This window comes from Leptopilina boulardi, unplaced genomic scaffold (genome assembly GCF_019393585.1).
Source record: "Leptopilina boulardi isolate dan_hultmark-lab unplaced genomic scaffold, ZJU_Lbou_2.1 LbouV2_310, whole genome shotgun sequence".
In the NCBI taxonomy this organism is placed as follows: Eukaryota; Metazoa; Arthropoda; class Insecta; order Hymenoptera; family Figitidae; genus Leptopilina; species Leptopilina boulardi.
The window spans coordinates 2,366,839-2,388,647 of NW_026137875.1; the positions used below are offsets into that span (position 1 = coordinate 2,366,839).

Here is a 21,809-nt window from a genome sequence, read left to right on the forward strand (position 1 = left end):
TCTTTGGCACAAATGAAATTTTATTTTGCGCAAAAAAAATTTATTTATTTTTTTAGTAAATTTATTAATAAATTTAATAAATTTATTTATCTCCTAGGTAAATAACTATTTATTTAATTTAAATAAAAATTTTCTTTCACATGAATAATATTTTTTTTTGTGCAAAAAATTCCCTCCAATAGCACCGAAACTTTTCTAAAGAATTCCTGAAGATTTATTTGAAATGTTCGGAATATTTAATTGCAAAGTTTAGTGAAAAGATTGTGTAAAGATTTAAATGTCCCGATTAAATAAATGTTTAGTGTGAAACTTTTCTGAACATTTATTCAAGTAGGACATTTAAATCTTTACATAACTTTCAATAAACATTGCAATTAAATATTCCGAACATTTCAAATAAATATTTAGAAAATCTTTAGAAAAGTGGGGGTTGTTTCTTACTAATTATTTAATTCAAATAAAACATTTCTTTGGCACAAATAAAATTTTATTTTGTGCAAAAATTTTTTTTATGTTTTTATTATTATGTTTATTAAAAATTTATTTGTCTCATAGTTAAATAACTATTTATTTAATTTAGAGAAAAATTTTTTTTGACACAAATAAAATTTTATTTTGTGTTAAAAAATTTTTTAAAAAATAAAAATTTTGATGAGCCAAAAGTTTTGAACGTTCAAATGAACGAAATTTGTTTTGCAACTTCTTAAAGTACGAATTTTATTACAAAATATTGTTTTAAATATCTAAAAAGTAGTTATTAATTTAATAATTGTTTAATTTACTCTTTTATTTTACATTGCCATCATAATTTTTAATAATTTATAGATTAAAAAAAATTTTTTGTTCATTTGAACGTTCAAAACTTTTGGCTCATAAATTTTGTTTGATAAATCCATATTTGAAGCGAATAAAATTTATTCGAAATAAATATTTAAATATAACTTTAAGAGAAATATCACATTTTCTCTGAATGTAATTTGAAATAAAAAATCGTCCCCTAATGAAGACAATAAATAAATAAAAAAAAGAATAATAATAATAATAATAACTAAAAAAAAAAAAAATCTAAAACCTCAGTAGCTTAGTTCTTTGGTCGTTGTGCTTGTCCATAAGATGTCGAAGTCCTTGATCAAGATAAAAAGCCTTCGTCAATGTGTGCTCCAAATGGCTATTTTGTATATCGCGTTTTTTTCTCCCTAACATCATTGGAATCATCATGGCCATGGTTGCTGGCAGCATACCGGCGCCCACGGCTGCTAATATGGCCGAATTGGAAGGATTTCCATTGTAAATGGTATTTCTAATTGGTCGTTTCATTAATGTTTGTTGTAACTTGCTCTTTCGATTATTTTCATATTCCTTTTGACTTTGATCAACGGTTTTAAAGGTACGTTCAACTTCAAGGAGTCCACCGTGCGATGTTGTTGTGTTTGTACCATTGACCGATGGAAGTACCGTTAATCTTACCTGCGAACGGTTGAAGTTTTAAAAATTTTCTATATTTTTTTTTTTTTTTTCCAACGGTAATCGGGGACACAAAAAAGTTTAACGTCTCCAAGCAGTCCTTTTTTTTCAGCGGCAGGCACGATTCTGCACTTCAACGCAAGAACTTAGATAGAGGATTCATCCTGGAGATGAGATTTTTATTTCAGTTTTATATAAATATATATAGATATATATCATCTTTTAGGAAATTGCATTATTTTCATTTTTTTTTTTTTTTTTTCAATCGGAGAGGAAATTTGTTAGTCAGGTTCTTGCGTTGGCTTGAAAATGTTAAAAATTATCAAATTGATGTTCCGTGACTCAATGTTTTTTATTTTTTATAACCTACTCTCTAAGGTTGAATTAGAAATTTTTTTACGATAATAACTATAGTTATGTGACATGAAGCTAGCGCTCCTAGTGTTCACTATCAGTAACACAAAACGTCCTCTCTAAATATGAATCAGTGAAAAAGTCACTGGTCTCAAATCAGTCGCTAAATTCTAGCTATTTGAATCAGTGGTTTTCACTGACAGTTAGTGACATTCCACTGGAGAATCAATTACTTTGACTGAAAATCAGTGAAATGTTACTGATTCAAATAGCTAAAATTTAGCGACTGATTTGAGACCAGTGACTTTTTCACTGATTCAAATTTAGAGTGTCATAAACCTACTTCTCAGTTATATACACAATTTAGAAAAAATTATATTGTATCCAAATAGTTCGTCAAATAATGATTTTTTTTCTTTCTTTTCAGACAAAAATTACAATGAATCGTGAATTTCGAAAAGAGTCATTTTCACTTTCGATTGTTATACGAAAATGACATTTAAGGCCAGGTCCAAGTGAGGCAGCGCCATCTACATTGAAACTAAAATTTTGGAAAATTTTCAACAGCCTTTTCTTGAAAACAAGATGGTAAAATGCTTTTTCCTTTATGGATAATTGATTATTGGCAAGATATACACCAGCTAAAACTTTTTTTGAGTTAAAATAATAAAAAAAATTTCATGTCAATCAATTAAATATGAGCACTTTTTTCACAAAAACTGTAACAGTACTTTCTCAGAAATTACAATCAAAAATGCAATTTCCATTTGGAAAATTAATAAACGCTAAAAAATACACGACCTAAGATTTACCAATCACGAAAATAACAAAAAAAAAGTATTTTAACATAACACATTTTACTCATTATGACAGCCGTTTGGCAGGTTATATATGTCACCAGACGTTTCGCAGTTTTGCCGAAAGGAGGAGATTGGCGCTGTTGCTAACAACCTGAAATACATAATCTACCAAAGGGCTGTCACAATCATTAAAGCAGTATCAATATGTTAAATATTTAATAAAATTTTTTTTGTTATTTTCGTGATTGGTAAATCTTAGGTCGTGTATTTTTTAGCGTTTATTAATTTTCCAAATGGAAATTGCATTTTTGATTGTAATTTCTAAGAAAGTACTGTTACAGTTTTTGTGAAAAAAGTGCTCATATTTAATTTATTGACATGAAATTTTTTTTATTATTTTAACTCAAAAAAAGTTTTAGCTGGTGTATAACTTGCCAATAATCAATTATCCATAAAGGAAAAAGCATTTTACCATCTTGTTTTCAAGAAAAGGCTGTTGAAAATTTTCCAAAATTTTAGTATCAATGCAGATGGCGCTGCCTCACTTGGACCTGGCCTTAAGCTTTTTCGAGTTGAGCCTTTTTCGAAATTTACGATTCAATTTTTATCCAAAATATTTTTTTAAATTAGATTATAAAAATATTTATTATATTAACTCTTTTTTTATTTTACTTGCATTAAAATAGATTTTCTGCAGTCGTAATTTTTTCAATGTTGTTAAAAAATTATTTAATAAAAATAAAAACAATTTGATTTGTTTATATTTTTTATAACATTGAAAAAATTACGATTATATAGAGAATGTTTCAAAAAAGTAAAATGAGCTATTGTTTATAAAAAAAATTGCAATTTTTGTCTAAGCTGAAAGAAAAAAATTATTTATTGTAAATATGTGAAAAATGGCGAAAATATTTTTAAAAAAAAAACCTCTTTAAACAGTTTTGTATAATATACATTATACCAACGTCTGTTGATTACTTTCCATTTCTACTACTGAATTAGACATTTCAACGAGTTGTCCCAGTAGAAAAGGCAGTTTTATATCAGACACTGAGTCATGGAACAAGTCACTAAATGGTATCACTTTTCAAATATAATGTGTCTATATATGTGACGCGCTGTGAAGAAAGGTACCTAAGAAGCAAAAAATTTTAGGTTATGTTTATTTTAGTTTTTCTTTGTTTAAAAGTTCCTTTTCTGTTATTATTATTATTATTATTATTATTTTGGATCTAATGAACACTTAAGCTTCGATTAGTTGTATTTTAAAGTTGATCTTCTTTGTGTATATTAGCCATGAAATTTCATAAACATAACCTAAAATTTTTTGCTTCTTAGGTCCCTTTCTTCAAAGCGCATCACATATAATAAAATAATGTTGAAATTTCATGAATCTAGTTTAATTTTTTTTTCAATTTTAAAAGTTATTTTTTAAAATTCAAAATGGCGAATCCAATATGGCGCCCATTTTTAAAAATCTTACAAAATACTTTGAAACTTGTTTTCGGGATCACTAATTACATATTTAATATCAGATGACAGATTCGTAATCAGTGACTCTATAAAAACTGCAGCTTTCTTTTCTTAAATGTTCAGTTTTTTCTGAGTTTGAAAAGATTAAAAAATTAAATCAACAGTCAAATTAATAATTTTAAAGTGAAGTTTAAAAAATTTTAATTGAGCTTATGTGTTTTGTTTAATTAAGTGTCAAAAAATTTCAACCTTATTTGATTACTTTATAATTAAAAATCTAAATTGGTAAAAAAAATTGTTCGACGATAATTTCAATTAGTAACATATTCATTTTTACAATAAAAAGAAAATCTTATTTTAAGAAGTGTTTTTAAATTACATTATAACCTTAAAATTAAGACTAGTTTTAATTTAAATCTTAATTTTTCGTTGAAAATAAGATTTCAATCACTAATAAATAAACAAAAATTACATTCAGAAATTTAACAAAGATCATTTTAAAAAAGCATTTTACCTAAAAATATAACTCCTTTCTCACTTAAAATTAGATATTCTTTTTACTCTTTCGAATACTTTAACTATTCTATTTAAATAAGATGACCGGCTATTATTTTAATACGGGGCGCATGATTATCCCATGAAAATCATTAAGTTAGAATTTTTATTTGAAAGAATTTTATTAGATATAATTATTTTTCAGACGAATATTCAATTTCTCGAATTAGAATTTGACATAATTTCTCTTTAAACCAATTTTTATTGTACAGAATTCTTAAAACATAGAATTTTTATTTGTTCGAAATTGCAAATAGCCGAACAAACAATCAACAGAAAGATTTTAGCGCGTTTTTCAAAATTTACCAATCAGAAATTGTCAAGAAAATCGTGATTGGTCAATTTTAAAAAACGCGCCAAAATCTTTCTGTTAATTGTATGTTCGGCCATTTGCAATTTCGAACAAATAAAAATTCGGCGTTTTAAAAATTCTGTACAATAAAAATTCGTTTAAAGAGAAATTGTGTCAAATTCTAATTCGAAAAATAAATATTCGTCTAAAAAATAATTATATCTAATAAAATGTTTTCAAATAAAAATTCTAACCTAATGATTTTTATGGAAGCGCATGAATATCCTATTAATCAAATTATTTAGAATTTTCATTTAAAAAGAAAAATTTATTAAATAGAACATTCTTTTAGTCAAAATTTCAATTTTTCTAAATATCTTTTGAACGAATTTCTTGACCCTTTGAGGTCAAGTGTTGCTTTCAGGCAACATGAACATTTTATCTGTTATCTTAAGCTTAATTTCCTTGATTTTTAAAACTAAATATTAAACCAATGTTTTTCATTTAGTCTAATAAATTTCCAATTCTAAATTCTGATTTTGAGATAAAAAGCTTAATTACTTTCGCTAAAATACTTGTTTAAAAATCAAAAATCGTAATTTTTTAAGAAATAATTTGGTCCTTAAAAGGTTAATAAACGAATATTTATTAAATGGAATTTATAGGTTACTGAATTATTACTTAAAATAATTTTATTTTAAATAATTTCGTTTTACTTAACTGTTTATTAAAAAAAATTATAATTTAATCAATTGTAATTTACCAGAATTCTTATTTAACATAATTTTAAGTGAGTCGATATTCAAAAGCAAAAATTTCTAAAACACCGAATCTTTATTTCTAAGATGTTTTATTTGACAAATCGTTATTTGATAGAATTCTTAAAACGTAGAATTTGATTGAAATTGCATATGGCCGAAGAAACAACTGACAAAATTATTTAGCGTCAATTTAAAAATCAACCAATCGGAAATTATAAAGAAAATTGTGATTGGTTAATTTTAAAATTCGCGCGAAATTTTTGTATCGATTGTTTTTTCAGTCATTTCTAAATTCGGTCAAATGAAAATTTTCCGTTTTAAGAATTCTGTCAAATAATGATTAATCAAATGAAAATTTTTTGAAATAAAAATTTTGGGAATTAAAAGTTCTTGTAGTTAAAAAATTGACTCACCTAAATTTATGTTAAGGCCAGGTCCAAGTGAGGCAGCGCCATCTACATTAAAACTAAAATTTTGGAAAATTTTCAACAGCCTTTTCTTGAAAACAAGAAGGTAAAATGCTTTTTCCTTTATGGATAATTGATTATTGGTAAGATATACACCAGCTAAAACTTTTTTTGAGTTAAAATAATAAAAAAAATTTCATGTCAATAAATTAAATATGAGCACTTTTTTCACAAAAACTGTAACAGTACTTTCTCAGAAATTACAATCAAAAATGCAATTTCCATTTGGAAAGATAATAAACGCTAAAAAATACACGACCTAAGATTTACCAATCACGAAAATAACAAAAAAAAATTTTATTAAATATTTAACATATTGATACTGCTTTACTGATTGTGACAGCCCTTTGGTAGATTATGTATTTCAGGTGGTTAGAAACAGCGCCAATCTCCTCCTTTCGGCAAAACTGCGAAACTTCTGGTGACATATATAACCTGCCAAACGGCTGTCATAATGAGTAAAATATGTTATTTTAAAATACTTTTTTTTTGTTATTTTCGTGATTGGTAAATCTTAGGTCGTGTATTTTTTAGGTTTATTAATTTTCCAAATGGAAATTGCATTTTTGATTGTAATTTCTGAGAAAGTACTGTTACAGTTTTTGTGAAAAAAGTGCTCATATTTAATTTATTGACATGAAATTTTTTTTATTATTTTAACTCAAAAAAAGTTTTAGCTGGTGTATATCTTGCCAATAATCAATTATCCATAAAGGAAAAAGCATTTTACCATCTTGTTTTCAAGAAAAGGCTGTTGAAAATTTTCAAAAATTTTAGTTTCAATATAGATGCCGCTGCCTCACTTAGACCTGGCCTTAAATAAGAATCCTGTAAAATTAAAATTAGGTTAGATTAGAATTCTTTTTAATAAACAGTTGGGTAAAGAGAAAATATTTAAAATAAAAATTCTGTTAAATAATAATTCAGTAACCTATGAATTCCGTTTATTTAAATGGTAAAGAATTTTTAGTTGAAATTTGTAAAATATGACAGAGAATAGCTTTCAGAATGGCGCTGTTCTCGATTTAAAGCACAATATTATGCGTTTAAGTATTAAAAATAAAAGTTTGGAAATTCCCAATTTTGAACGAAAGTTGATGTCAACATGGCGGGGGTACACACAGAAGTCGCGTGAATGTATCAGTGGTCGAGGAACTAGCGCCAATTCGAGTTAGTGTCCGCTCAAAGAAATAACAAAAACCTATTAACTCCACTATTAATTACTTTTTTAAATTATTTCGCATTCAATTACAGTAAATAAGTAGAACGGCCCAATTCCTTCAACCCTTTTTTTATCATTCCTCAAAATTTCATCCCAAAATTTCTTTTCATTTCCGAGAATACTTGGAACTACCAAAAAGTGACTTTGTCTCACATGGCCTTAATAAAATTTGTTTAAAATGAAAAATTCTAATTTTATTTACAGGATATTCATGCGCCACTGTAAAATTAAAAATAACGAGAAAAAAAAAGGATTCATCTAACCTGTCGTCTTGAAGTCAATACAGGAACAGGTGGATCATTATCATCCATTTTTGAATTATTTTGTATTTTCGTACCGTTAACAATTGTTAAACTTTCGGGTTTAATTGAATCAATTTTAATTGATCTCTGACGTGATTTCGAATAGCCACGATTTGTTGATAATAAAATCCATTCTCCATCGCCACTTGATGGATGACTCGATGGACGATCATTTAAATATTGATATTGAGAGAAATTTGGCCTGTCATTGGAATCGCTGGGTCGATATTTGTCATATCTGTCGTTATAATTTTGTGTTTTCCAATTGCCCGTTTCATCTTCATTTTTAATTGTATACCTATCGGGAAATGTGTAACTTGGCTTTGTTAATTGCGGTCGATCCCAAGAGTTGGGAAAATTTGATGGTCTCTCATCGGTTATAATGTCACCTGTTGGTCGATATTTATCAGGATATCTATTCCATGAGGGCTTATTCTCAGGTGGCCATGTTTGTGCTTGTTCGGGATTTTCTTCATATCTATCAATGATGGGCCTCATTGATTGACTAGGTTTTGGTCGATCCAACAGCCAGGGTTTTTCTCCCGATTGCTCTTGCCAATTTGGCTTCAACCTATTTGTAAATTTGTTTACTTATTAATAATTATTTATTTATTATTATTATTTTCTTATTAATCTATTTATTTAGGAGAAAGTCGTCTAGATCGAAAAAAATATTATAGGGACGCGTGAATATTCCTCACATTAGACCTGTCGAAATTAATGTGGTGTCGAATTAAAAATTATCGAATTCTTATTTAGCAGAATTTTATAAAGTAGATTTTATATAATTACACGAATTTTCATATCGAAGATTTTCTATTTAAGTAAATTCTGATTTAACCCTTATTCGACGGTGTTAACTTACAACATTTTTAAGCGAAATAGGTACAAATGTATTAGTATTTGAGGGGCTGATAGTAAAAATGGTTTAAAAAAACATTGGGAGCAAAAGTGGGATAAGTGACTTGGGAGCTAAAACGGGTTAAAATGATTCGTGTAATTTATTGATAAATTCATTATATTATCGATTAAAAAATATTAATTATAATAAAATATGCATTTTTTCCTATTGTTAATATTTTTTAATCGTTAATATAATGAATTTATCAATAAATTACACGAATCATTTTAACCCGTTTTTGCTCCCAAGTCACTTATCCCACTTTTACTCCCAATGTTATTTTAAACCATTTTTACTATCAGCCCCTCATTTATTATTTTTAAGTAATATAACAATTAAAAACCAGTGAAAATCGCGAAAAAATTTTTTTTTCAATTTAAGCCAACATTAAATGTATGGGGTCGCTAAATTCGAATTTCAACTTCAAATTAAAAAATTAAAAATGTCGGATCAAAAATGGTGGACATAATTTTTAAATTTTTAACGTATTTTAATGAAACTTGGTATAAGGGGGTTTTCAAGGGTGCTAAATTCGAATTTAACTTTCAAATTAAAAAATTAAAAATAGCGGATCCAAAATGGCCGACATAATTTTAAAAATTTTTAAGTATTTTAATGGAACTTGATTTTTGCATAAATTAAAAAATATATGTTCGCCATTTGGAATTTTATTTTTGATGTCATATTTTTTAAAATGATCCCCCCTTAATTCGACACCACAGAAATTACGACAGGTCTAATGTGAGGAATATTCATTCTTTCTCAATTATACAATCCCGGCAGAAATTGTCGGTATACTTAACGTGCGTAAAGTGGAAATTTGATGCTGACTTTAAAGCAAGATATTTTAAGTTAGAAAATAGTTTGAAACTTGAAACTTAGATGGTTGGAAAGCTGATAAAATTCTGCATCTGAATGTATATCAAGAATTTTTTTTCTTCACTTTTTGGAGCGATTATAACAACGGAAAGTATTTAAGAAAAAAAAATACAATTTTCCTACTTTCGTACTAATATTTTTGACTCCTGGCATAATCTAGAATAACGTATGTAAAAATTTTAAACTTTCGCAGATCTTAGCTTTAATATGCCTTTTTGAAAATTAAAAAAATGTTTTGAGGTTCCTGAAATATGTTAAAAATGTTCGCAGCGAGGCGACGAAAAGTTATGATTGACGGCTGAGTTGAAGAAAAACATGCTCGGATATTTTTTACCCACATAGCACGACTTCTTGCTGCGAGGTTACTGGAAGGATATCTGTAGGGTTTTTAAGGTTACCGTGTAAGCCTACAGTAAACTTGAGGTTATCTTAAAATTTCCGCCATTACAGTAAGCTTACACAGTAAAGTCGTGGTAAGCTTCCCGTAAGGTTACTGTAAACATAGAATGTTATTAATAAATAAATTTGATTAATATTTATGCGCAGTAGTTTTCTGTGGCACATACGGCTGCGCAGTAAATTTTATTTAACAAACCCTATTGGGATTCATGAAGTACTTTACCAAATAAATAATTTTAAAAAAAAATTTATAATATAATATATATTATAATATAATTATTTTTAATATATTTTCATATTACTCTATGTTTACAGTAACCTTACAGCAACCTTACAGTAACCTTACGGGAAGCTTACAACAACCTTACCATGTAACCTTACCACGACCTTACTGTGTAAGCTTACCTTAGCTTTACTGTGTAAGCTTACTGTAATGGCGGAAGTTTTAAGATGATTTTTTTTAAGTTTACTGTAGGCTTACACGGTAACCTTACAAACCCTACATATATCCTTACAGTAACCTCACAGCAAGAAGTCGTGCTATGTGGGTAACATATTTCAGGAACCACAAACATTTTTTATGTCCCAAAAAGGCATATTAAAGCTAACATCTTAAAGATTATGTTGTAAAAATTTCAAATTTTTCAATACATTATTGTAGATTATGCCGGGAGTCAAAAACATTAGTACGAAAGTAGAAAAACTGTATATTTTTTTCTTGAATTTTTTTTTGACTTGGATTTCAATTTCGTACTACTATCAAAAAAAAAAAAAAAAAATTTATAAATTTCAAACATACCGTTTGTAACTATTTTTGAGGTCGCTCTTTCGAATGGCATGGTCAAAATTTCCTAAAAATAAAATTTAATCCCTCTTTTTCTTCAAAAAATTCAAGTTTTTCAAAATTTCTAGGTATCGTTTACGCTATGAGAAACGTGTTTGCGATAGCTGTAGTTTAAACATATGTATTCGTATTTTTTTTTTTTAGTTTATTTATTGAAAATGGCGCCTGAAAGCCAAAAATATTTCGAAAATAATGGATTTTTTTTTAATTACTCAAATTCACTTGAAATTTGTTACTCGGGGGTTTTTGGGGTCGCTGAAAACGAATCTGAAGTTAGATTTAAAAAAATCAAAATGGCGGAAATGTTTTTAAAAATTCATCGGATTCACTTGAAATTTATTAAAACGGTATGTTTGAAATTTATAATTTTTTTTTCTGCTAATAGTACGAAATTGAAATCCATGCCGAAAAGTATCACATTTAGGCGTTAAAGGGTTTTTGTCAGCATCAAATTTCCACTCTAGGCTCGTCAAGCGTAAAGACAATTACTGCCCGTACTGCAGCTCTGAAATTTAGAATGATTTATGGAATTTTTATATTGAATTACAATAATTACCTTGATGCGGAGTGATTGTTAAATTTTACTACATTATTAAAGACGACCGAGTGATAAAATGGTTATTATTATTAATTGTATAATATGTTATAATATTATCGCAATTATTATAAATCAATGTGTAAATTCCACGAATCGTTAAAAATTTTTGCTGATTATTTAAAATTAAAAAAAAAATGAAAAAATTTCATTTGAAATGCTCCACGTTTATTTTTTTTCATATACACACCATGGTTTGTTGTTTTCGTAAGTTGGCCTGGACGTGTAATCTGATTGCCATGGTTTACCGGTATTTGGCTTGTCCCATGGTTTTGCATCAGGCCACGGACGTTGTGAAGTAGGATTATTTGCTTGCCATTTAGAAATTTTGCTCTTTGACCAAGGAACTGCATCCAAAGTCACCCATCCATTTCTATCGTCGTGGGAATTGCTACCACTCCAGTAACTGTTTCTCTTTGAGGTATCGTTCAAATCACTAAAGTGCTAAAAATAACAAACTATTAGAAATAAATACTTCCTTGAAATATGTTTTTTTTTTAAATCTAATACATCATTCACAGAATAAAATAATTTTAAAAAATTTTGTTCTTTTATTTCCATTTAAAAAAAAAATTTATAAAATAAATTTTTTTGATTCAATAATTGATAGTAATTTTTAACAATTAAAAATCTATAATTCCCACCCCTTGTGAAGAATTTAAATTAACGACAGTCTCCGAGGAGATAATTTCCTTCTCCAGAGGTCCATCGATATTGATTCCAAAATTTGTTGGTTTCTCCTCAGACATCACTCTAAATGGATATTTATAATTTCTTTCAGTTGTACTTTTTATTTTACTTGCATATTCTTCTAAAAATTTATTAAGAACATCGGGATTAAATGTTGCGGACTCTTCAAAAGAATGTCGTCTCTCAAGTTTTGGACCAAAATCTTTGGATGCCGATTGATCTTCATCTTGAATTCTGGCTCCAATATCATCTTGAAGAGAAACTCTTCCTCCACTAAGTGGATAATGAAGAACACGAAGATCGTAGGGATTTTTTGTTTTAAATGCATCCGATGGATTATCTCTCAATTTTACATAATATTTCGTACTGGCGAGTGAAATATTAAAGATGAGGGCTATGAGAAGCAGATAGAATGCTCCTTTTGACGACATCTGAAAAGAAAAATATTTGCCATTAATTTTTAATTGACATTGAAAATTAATTTTATTATTTTTTGCATTTTTGATTTTTTAAATAGTCAAAAATTAAGATTTTTATTTTTTTTAACCACTTTGTATGTTTTTAGGATCCAAAAATGATGCAATAAAAAAAGTGCCAACATTGTGCGATCATTAAAATTTAAAGTTGTCCAAAAGATAGTGCATCCCCTTAAGGCCAGGTCCAAGTGAGGCAGCGCCATCTACATTGAAACTAAAATTTTGGAAAATTTTCAACAGCCTTTTCTTGAAAACAAGATGGTAAAATTCTTTTTCCTTTATGGATAATTGATTATTGGCAAGATATACACCAGCTAAAACTTTTTTTAAGTTAAAATAATAAAAAAAATTTCATGTCAATAAATTAAATATGAGCACTTTTTTTCACAAAAACTGTAACAGTACTTTCTCAGAAATTACAATCAAAAATGCAATTTCCATTTGGAAAATTAATAAACGCTAAAAAATACACGACCTAAGATTTACCAATCACGAAAATAACAAAAAAAAGTATTTTAACATGACATATTTTCCTCATTATGACAGCCGTTTGGCAGGTTATATATGTCACCAGACGTTTCGCAGTTTTGCCGAAAATTTTTTTTTGTTATTTTCGTGATTGGTAAATCTTAGGTCGTGTATTTTTTTAGCGTTCATTAATTTTCCAAATAGAAATTGCATTTTTGATTGTAATTTCTGAGAAAGTACTTTTACAGTTTTTGTGAAAAAAGTGCTCACATTTAATTTATTGACATGAAATTTTTTTTATTATTTTAACTCAAAAAAAGTTTTAGCTGGTGTATATCTTGCCAATAATCAATTATCCATAAAGGAAAAAGCATTTTACCTTCTTGTTTTTAAGAAAAGGCTGTTAAAAATTTTCCAAAATTTTAGTTTCAATGTAGATGGCGCTGCCTCACTTGGATCTGTCCTTAAAAATAGTGTGTGTTTCTTAGACGATTCTTCTTCTTTATTTGAATGTCTGTTAATAGATTCTTATAATTATGTTTGTAAAAAAGTTATAAATTGAAATGAAATTTTCCACGTAACTGTGTAAAAGAGTTCATAAATAATTGCGGAAATCAGTATGCAATGGCGATAATTATACGAACCATAAATTGCAAACAGTGCACACTCCGTTAAGTGCAAGGCAAATTAAAGCGGTACTTTAGTGTTAAAAGTTCAGAAAAATATTTGGCTTCACCCCATTCTTGTGTGTATGTGTATGTGTGAAAAATATTCCGTTTTATTTGACGCAAAATAATCTTTAATTATTTGTATATTATTTTTTTCATATTGCAATAAAGGAAAGAATTTAAATACGAGGCATAAAATTTCTGAAGTGATACAATTGAAGAAAAAAAAATTAATAGATCGGGTTGCAATTTGCATAACATTTAGTACTTCACCCATAAATTTTTATCAAAAAGTGTAGAGGGGGGAGAGGATTAAAATTTTGGTCAAAGATGAACAGAACAGAACAGAAAATCAAAAATATTTTTGACTTTTTTTTAATAATGGACCATTTTTATTTCTTTTTTTTTACCCCTTAAATTGAAGCTTAAAATGTATGCTTTTAATAAACAAATTAAATAAAATGTCGTTTTTTTTTGTTTTCGAGATATTAATTAATCAATTTTGTTTAATTTGTTTATTAAAATCATACATTTTAAGCTTTAATTTAAGGGGTAAAAAAAAAGAAATAAAAATGGTCCTTTATTAAAAAAAAGTCAAAATTTTTGTTTGATTTTCCAAAAGAAAGGGTAAATTTTGAATTTTTTAAAAAAATGTTGCTCCATTCGAAAGAACGGGATAAAAAACAGGGTAAAAAAAGAAATAAAAATGGTCCTTTATATTAAAAAAAGAAAATCAAAAATGATTTTTGGTTTTCAAAAAAGGGGTAAATTTTGAATTTTTTAAAAAGATTTTTGCACCATCATCATTCTTTTATATAATATAGTTATGATTTTTCAAAAAATGCAATGTTCAATTTTTGACTATTTGACCACTTCAGGAAATTCACCTCATATACATAATTAAACAATTTTTCATTTATACATGTTTACAAAAAAAATTTTTTTTTATTCCATATTCGTGAATTACATATTTACTCAAAAATTGTCATTTTTTTTTATTTTTACCATATATTTTTATATTTATAAAATTTAAGTATTAAAATTTTTATTAGAATACATAAAAAATTTTATTATTTTATATTATTTTTTTATTATATTTTTTAATGTTATTTTTATTATTCTTTAGAAAAAAGATGAAAAATAAATATAAAAGTAATTTTTATTTATCGTCCTCTTTTTTACAATTATTTTAATTTACCTCCATGAAGTTGTGGCGTCGACGCTCAGCGTCGAAAATTATTTTTCACAGGACCAAAAATATCTAATCACTTTTAAAATGGTTTTGGCTCCACATAATAATTTGAAAACTATTTCTCAAGGTATTATTTGAACTGAAAATTTTAAACAAAAATAATTTCACATTTTTGGTTCTGTGAAAAAAAAACAATTTTCAGCGCTGAGCGTCGACACCAACATCATGGAGGTTTTAATTTTTGTTCTATAAAATTTTGTGAAAAATAATTTGTAAAATTAAAAAAATTTTATTATTTATTCATACTTTTTAGAATAAAATTTTTGAAAATTTACAAATTTTGGGGAAAAAAAATGAAATTATATTCATTGTATTACATTGAAAACTTTCACTTTTATATAGAGAAAAAAAATGAAGAATATTAGAAAAAGAAAATCTATATATTATTTTCTATTTTTTTTTTTTGTAATAGAAGAAAAAAAGTAAAGGCACTTTCCAATTTTTAACATTAAAAAAATTATAATTTTTTGAAAAAGTAGAAAGTAAGTCACTTTTTCATTCTTTTTTTTATATATAATTTTTAGATTTATCACTCAGTAAATGTTTTAAAGAAAATAAAAAATGTTATTAATCACTCTGACTCGGAGTGTTTGATAAAATTTCTTCCTTTCCTATTTTTCTTTTTACTATTTTTTGTGATTTTTTGAAAAAAAAAATTTCTTCATTATTTTATCATTCAATCTTGTCAATCTGAAACTTTTTATAATAAAAAAAAAAAATTCTCTTTTGCAACAAAAAAGCAAAGTATTTCCTCACGGTTTTCAGTCAAGAATAAAGATTTTGTCGCACTTTTTTTTTGTAGGATGCAGCAAGTATATTTCCTCTCCCTTGATATCCTCACGATTTTACCGGTTTAATCTCGTCTCTCAGATAAAGGTACAAAAAAAAATAATAATAATAAAAGTAAAAACAGGAAAATATATATATATTTTTTATTTGCACCGGCAAATTTCTCACAAACAAGTGAGTCACTTTATGTATTTCAAAATCACATTTGTTTTTGTCAAATTTTTCAAAACCATCAAAGAAAATTGTAATGAATTTTTAATAAGCTGCGATGATTTTCATTTTAATCCATTTTTCAAGCTTATTTTTAATAAAAATCTAAATACAACACAATTTTCTGTGTGATTATCTCTCGCACAAAATGGAAAAGAAATTTTGTTTTTTTTTCACTGAGAGAAGGAAAATCTTGCCGAATCTTACGTCTTGATAATTTATTTTCTAATGTTCCACAGACACTGACCGTCAAAACTGGGGCCTGAAGCACGTGCCAAGATTTGTAATTACATAAACAACAGCTGCACTGAACCCGTAACCGTAGCAATGACCTTAACTCTTCAAGGTCCGAGATAGCTCTGGGGCTGAGACGATGGCCCCGTTTACTTTTAATGCAGGTCCCCACTTCTTGGTACGTGGTCCATTTTGCATCTTCTTCTTGCTCTCCATCCTTTTCCCTTTCTCTTATTGTTCTTCTCTCTCTCTTTCTGTGTGTCGGCCTTTCCCTCTCTGTCACCTCCCCCACAATTTTATATCCGCACGGGCCTCAATTCAGCGATCATTATAAAATATATACTATCTTCTCATTTCTTTAGGTCTTCTTCCGTTTCCTTTTTTTTTTTTTATTTATTTATTTTTTATTTTTTTTTGCTCTGATGCGGTTAACCATCCCCCTCATCCGGGAGGATATCGGACACATTGTAACTGTTCGATAGGCCGTATCGAACTATATAATAATGTCGATATACTAATTAAGATCGACATGCGTGCACAACACGATACTGTCTTAACCGTTAAATAACTTTGTTTTTAATGACTCACTTAATATTGTGTAAAATAATAATTAATTTTAAATAATTTTTAAAATGTATATTATAAAATATTTTTGAATTATGGAATTTTTCTTGTAATTATTATTGAAAAAGTTGTTACTGAAAAAATATTGAGTTAATTAAAAATTAAAATAATTGACTAATAAATATTTATTTAAGGGATCAATATGGATATTTTGTGCACATAATTTCAAGAATTTTTTTTTACAATAAAATTTATTAAAATCTCCTGTAACTTTTATATATTATTTCACATATATATATATTGAAGGGAAGCACATAAAAATCTGGTTGACATGCGATATCTCAAGTAAGAAATATTGGAATTTAAAAATTCAAATTGCATGTCAAAATATTATAGGTAAATGGCTATAGCCTGTAGTAAAATTTTATAGTGAAATGATAAAAAATGTCGGACTTTTAAATATTTTCATTCATTTTTGCAAATTAATTTATTTAAAAATAGGTTAAAAATAATTAAAAAATTATTATTTTACTACGAGCTATAGCCATTTACCTAATATTTTAACATAATATAGTCGATTCCACGTGAGATTTATACCTATGACCTTTTAAATTTGTCTAAATATATTTTTTTCTTATTCTTTGTAGAAAAAAAAGATTTACGTATTCTTTTTTTTTTTTTTTATAAGTGCTCAAATTTTCGAGTTATGAATTTTTAAAAATCTGATTTTTTCAAGTTTTTTTGAAATACATCTAATTTCAATGGCATGTAACTCTTAAAAGTATTGAATTTAGGAATTATGACCAAAATAAAAAAAAGATTCAGTTTTTCATCGACTTTCAAAATATGTAAACGAAAAAAAAAATTTTGAATTTGTTTATAAAAAAATAGTAATTTTTTATAAACAAATTAAATTTTTTTAAATTTAGGCGCGATTTTTTTTCATTTTTTTTTATTTTTACACACATGAAAATAAGAAGAAAATTTTGTAATAAGTTTTGGAGTGGGCAATGATGATCCTTTTGATTATATAATTTGTTTTAAAAAAAAATTTTTCTTTTTTTTTTAATTTTTCAAAATAAAATGTATTTTAATTTGCTTTTCTATGAGTTTACTAGTTGATCCTAGTGTCAAAAACACTTTTCATTTTGAAAAATAAAAAAAAAAAAGAAAAAAAAGTAAATTTTTTTTTTTTAAACAAATTTCTTCTTACTTTCATGTGTGTAAAAATAAAAAAATTAATAAAAAAAAATTGCGCCTAAATTTAAAAAAATTTAATATAATATAATATAGAAAATTTCTAATATCCTTTTCCTGATATTTTTTTACGGCGAAAGAAAAATATGAAAAATAAATCTTGAATTAAATTCAATACAGTGAAAAAAAATTATTTAATTAGTTTCTTGACTATTATCAAATAAATATTTACTTGTAGCAAATAATTTTTATTTGAATCAAATCAATTTTTTTTTTAGTGCAGAGAAAAAAATTTACTATAAAATATACAAGAAGTATTTTAATCAGACATGTGAATTTATTTTGTGCCAAAAGATTAAATATTAGCTCAAATAAATCAAATATTTGGAATAATTAAAACAAGTTGTAAATTCAGATGTTCATTACATGAACATTTTGCTTCCTCTTTACGATTAGCAAAAAAATTTGCTTCCTCGTGGAGAAAGCAAAATTTTATTGCCAAAATGTGAATTTTTGATTTTTTAACTTTCATTAATTCTTTAAATTTACCTCAAATGTATACTTTATATATATATCGATCGATTCGTCTTGACGTAAGGAATACGATTTTATTATATATAACCTTAAATTTTTCTATTTAAAAATTTTTTCAATTAAAAAAACATTTTTGGAAAAAAGACGATAAAATTTTTTTTTGGGGGTATTTTTCAAAATCCTTTGGTCAGATTTGAAATATTAATATGATAAATGAGCCTACCAAATTTTATCTAAATCCATTAAAACCTGTTAAAGTTATCTTCTAAACAAAGAGGGATCCACACACACACATACATACATACACAAACACACACATACATACATCCGGACAATTGATCAGGATCTCATATAACATGTTTCTATAAAGAAAAAAATTTGTTTCCGCCACTTTGAAAAGTTTTATAAACGACAGGACTACAAAGCTTCCTCCACGAGGAAGCAAAATATAACCTACAGAATTTAGTTCAACTTCTCCTATTTCACGCGATAAAACGAATTTTTGCCACATCTCTGTCTTTATAAATTGTTCAATTAATTTTTAATTAATTACAATACTTTTCAAATCATTAAATAAAAAACTTTTACCTTTAAAGTCAACATAATAACATTGATATGAAAAATAAGTCGATCAACAAGGTTGGGTAGATAAGACTCAAGATTGTCTCATGTCATAAGCAGGATCTCTAGGGCCGTTTCCGAATTGGGATTTTTAGCGCACTTTTGATAAATTGTATACTCGGGAAGTATGCAGTGTCTTTTTCTTCGCACCGAAAAACAAGGACACTGCATACTTCCCGAGTATACAATTTATCAAAAGTGCGCTAAAAATCCCAATTCGGAAACGGCCTGTCTGTTACTACAGTATAGTAAAGCTGCTTCTACAACTTTTTTTCATCGACATAGCAGAATAGTAATATTGGTTGGTTTCCATTGTCCCTATTTGTCATAATTCTCGTCAACTACCGCACCCTGCTCTAGTGAAAATTTAGTAACTTTATAGTAACTTTTAATTTTAACAATAAAGTCACTAAATTTTTACTAGAACTGGGTGCGGTAGTTGACGAGAATTATGACAAATGGCGAGTGGGGACAATTAGAAACCAATCAATTTTGTAGAATAGAGTTCAGGCTATTTCCACAATAGCTATATGATTATTATTCTTTAAGGGGGAGTTATGATATTTAATTTTTTTTGCATTTTTTAAAAAAAAAAATTTAATGAATGTATAATATTTCAAGAATATTGTGTGAAAATTTCAAGTCGTTCCCGGAACAAAAGCATTTTAGCATTCAAGTGTCCGTTGCTCCGCAGGCTGTGCTCTCTAAAATAAATTAGTAAAATAATTAGTAAAATTTTACTAATTCTAAAGCAAAAAGTGAGTCACTAATTTAAATTAGTAAACATTTTTACTAATTCAGATTTAGAGAGTGTTTTTGATTTGACACTGTAGAAATTTCAATAAATTTATTTTGGGGAATATCTTGAATTCAAAATGAAACCCATTGTAAAATTCAAACAAAAAAAAAAGAAAATAGTAAAAAACAAATACACGATAATAATTAGTTAAGTGCTGAAACATGTCAGAGAGTTTAAATGTAGTTTAGTGACTTGGTCACGCACTAATTACATCTTATCATTATTATCGTATTTATTCTTGTCGCGAGCAGTGATCTTCATTATTGAGACATTCTCACACCTCTATTATATGTATATATATATATACTGTGTTGCTCTTGGACTTCCTCCCGCAAAGGATTTCCCATAAGATTCTAGATTTTTATTAAATTATACTTTCACCGTTTAACAACTTTCCGACCTGCCAAGTTGTATGCTTTTTGATGTTCAAATTGTACTACTCTCACAGAAGATATGGTCGCTATATACGTCGTCGTCAGCCAGCCGTTTCGCTATAATGGTGGCACTACTATATAGATGAAAAGGCTCAAAGGACATCAATATAAGTGTAAGAAGATTCTCTGATCAACGGGGTCACTTTCGGCTGATCTCATGTTTAATTACATTTATTTGCTAACTGTAAAATTATTTTTAACATCATTGCTTAATTGCTTAGCCCAGAAATAAGATTAAAAGCGGTCGTAGAAATATAGGAAGGTCATTGGAACAATAAAAATATAATTTTTAGCAAAGTGCAAAGCGTATTAGTGAAAAAAAAATGAAGAAAAGTTAATTTTGATTCCTTAAAAGAAGGAACAATTTTTTTTTTTTATTAATTGTTTTATTATCATTACATTTTTCACGCTGATTATTAAGTAGGTCAAGTTATTGTGGGTATTGTTTTATTTGCTGAGACAGAACTATATAATTTTTTTTTATCACTGGGACATAAGATGAATTTCCTCTCGATTCTAGCGTAAAATCAATCATTGAGGCGAAAATTATACGTTATGAAAGTTTTTCTTTTTTTTGTTTTCAATTGTACAATGTTGTATACGTACAGTAAAGACATTGGTTAAGTGTTAACTTCCTTCAATTAAGAAACTGTTATTTTTTTTTTTCAAGAAGTTATATTCTATATAGCACGTTTGATATATTCATATTCTTAAGACAAAAAAAAGAATTTTTAAGCATATATGAAATGGAAAGTAGAAAACACTTACATGCTCTCTACTCTCCATTTCATAAATTCTGTTGCTCTACTTTTAACGGTATAATGTTTTCTAGTGAATTTATGTATAATTTCGTATTTTAGTGAACTACATTTTTTTCAACTTTTGTGTTTTTCTGTTTCTCCGATTTTTGTGAGAGCTACTTAGAAATTTTTTTTTTTTTTTTTTTTTTTTTTTAAATCGCAAGGAGAAATAATTTCAATTTGTAATGATTAGCTTCTTTTTTTATTGTAAACGCAAAAGAAATAGATATACACATTTCTTTGATTGTGAATAATGTTTACATGAAAAATACTTTGTTTAATGAAACCAAATTTGTAATGTTTTAATTTGTATAATTGCAACTTTAGTTGAGACAATAAAAATTTTGTTAAATTCACTGCAATTTAATAGAGATCAAAGAATTTTATTAAGATTCATTGAATTCATTGATTCACATTGAATTCATTAAAATCATTTTGAATGAAACTAGGGAAACTAGGGAATGAAACTAACCCCCTATTTTTTATTGGTTTTGTAGATGTTTGAGTTAATGTTTAGACAATTTCTGGAATTTAAAACTATTATTAATATTTTATTATTTATTTCTTTAAATGCCATTTACGATTTTAATTAACAATAATTTTTATTATTTTCAATTTTTAAAACAAAATTTATCTAGGGTCAGTCGGGGTAAATCCGAACAGGGGGTAAATCCGAACGCTAATTATTTCAGCTTAATTAAAATTTTTAAAAATAAGTTCGATATGAGAATTTTTACCTCAGATCCTCTTGAAGAGATTCTAAGT

General features: G+C 26.8%; 1 protein-coding gene across 1 annotated transcript; it reads right to left on the bottom strand.

Moving 5' to 3' along the window:
• Positions 1-802: 802 nt before the first annotated feature.
• LOC127283809 (uncharacterized) lies at positions 803-20,157 on the bottom strand. The gene is made up of 6 exons (XM_051308903.1): positions 20,118-20,157; positions 16,109-16,407; positions 11,953-12,429; positions 11,499-11,752; positions 7,652-8,261; positions 803-1,467 (listed from the first exon to the last, which is right to left on the bottom strand). The coding sequence occupies exons 1-6, from the start codon at positions 20,155-20,157 to the stop codon at positions 1,066-1,068; spliced, it is 2,082 nt and encodes a 693-aa protein (XP_051164860.1). The 3' UTR covers positions 803-1,065.
• Positions 20,158-21,809: the final 1,652 nt, after the last annotated feature.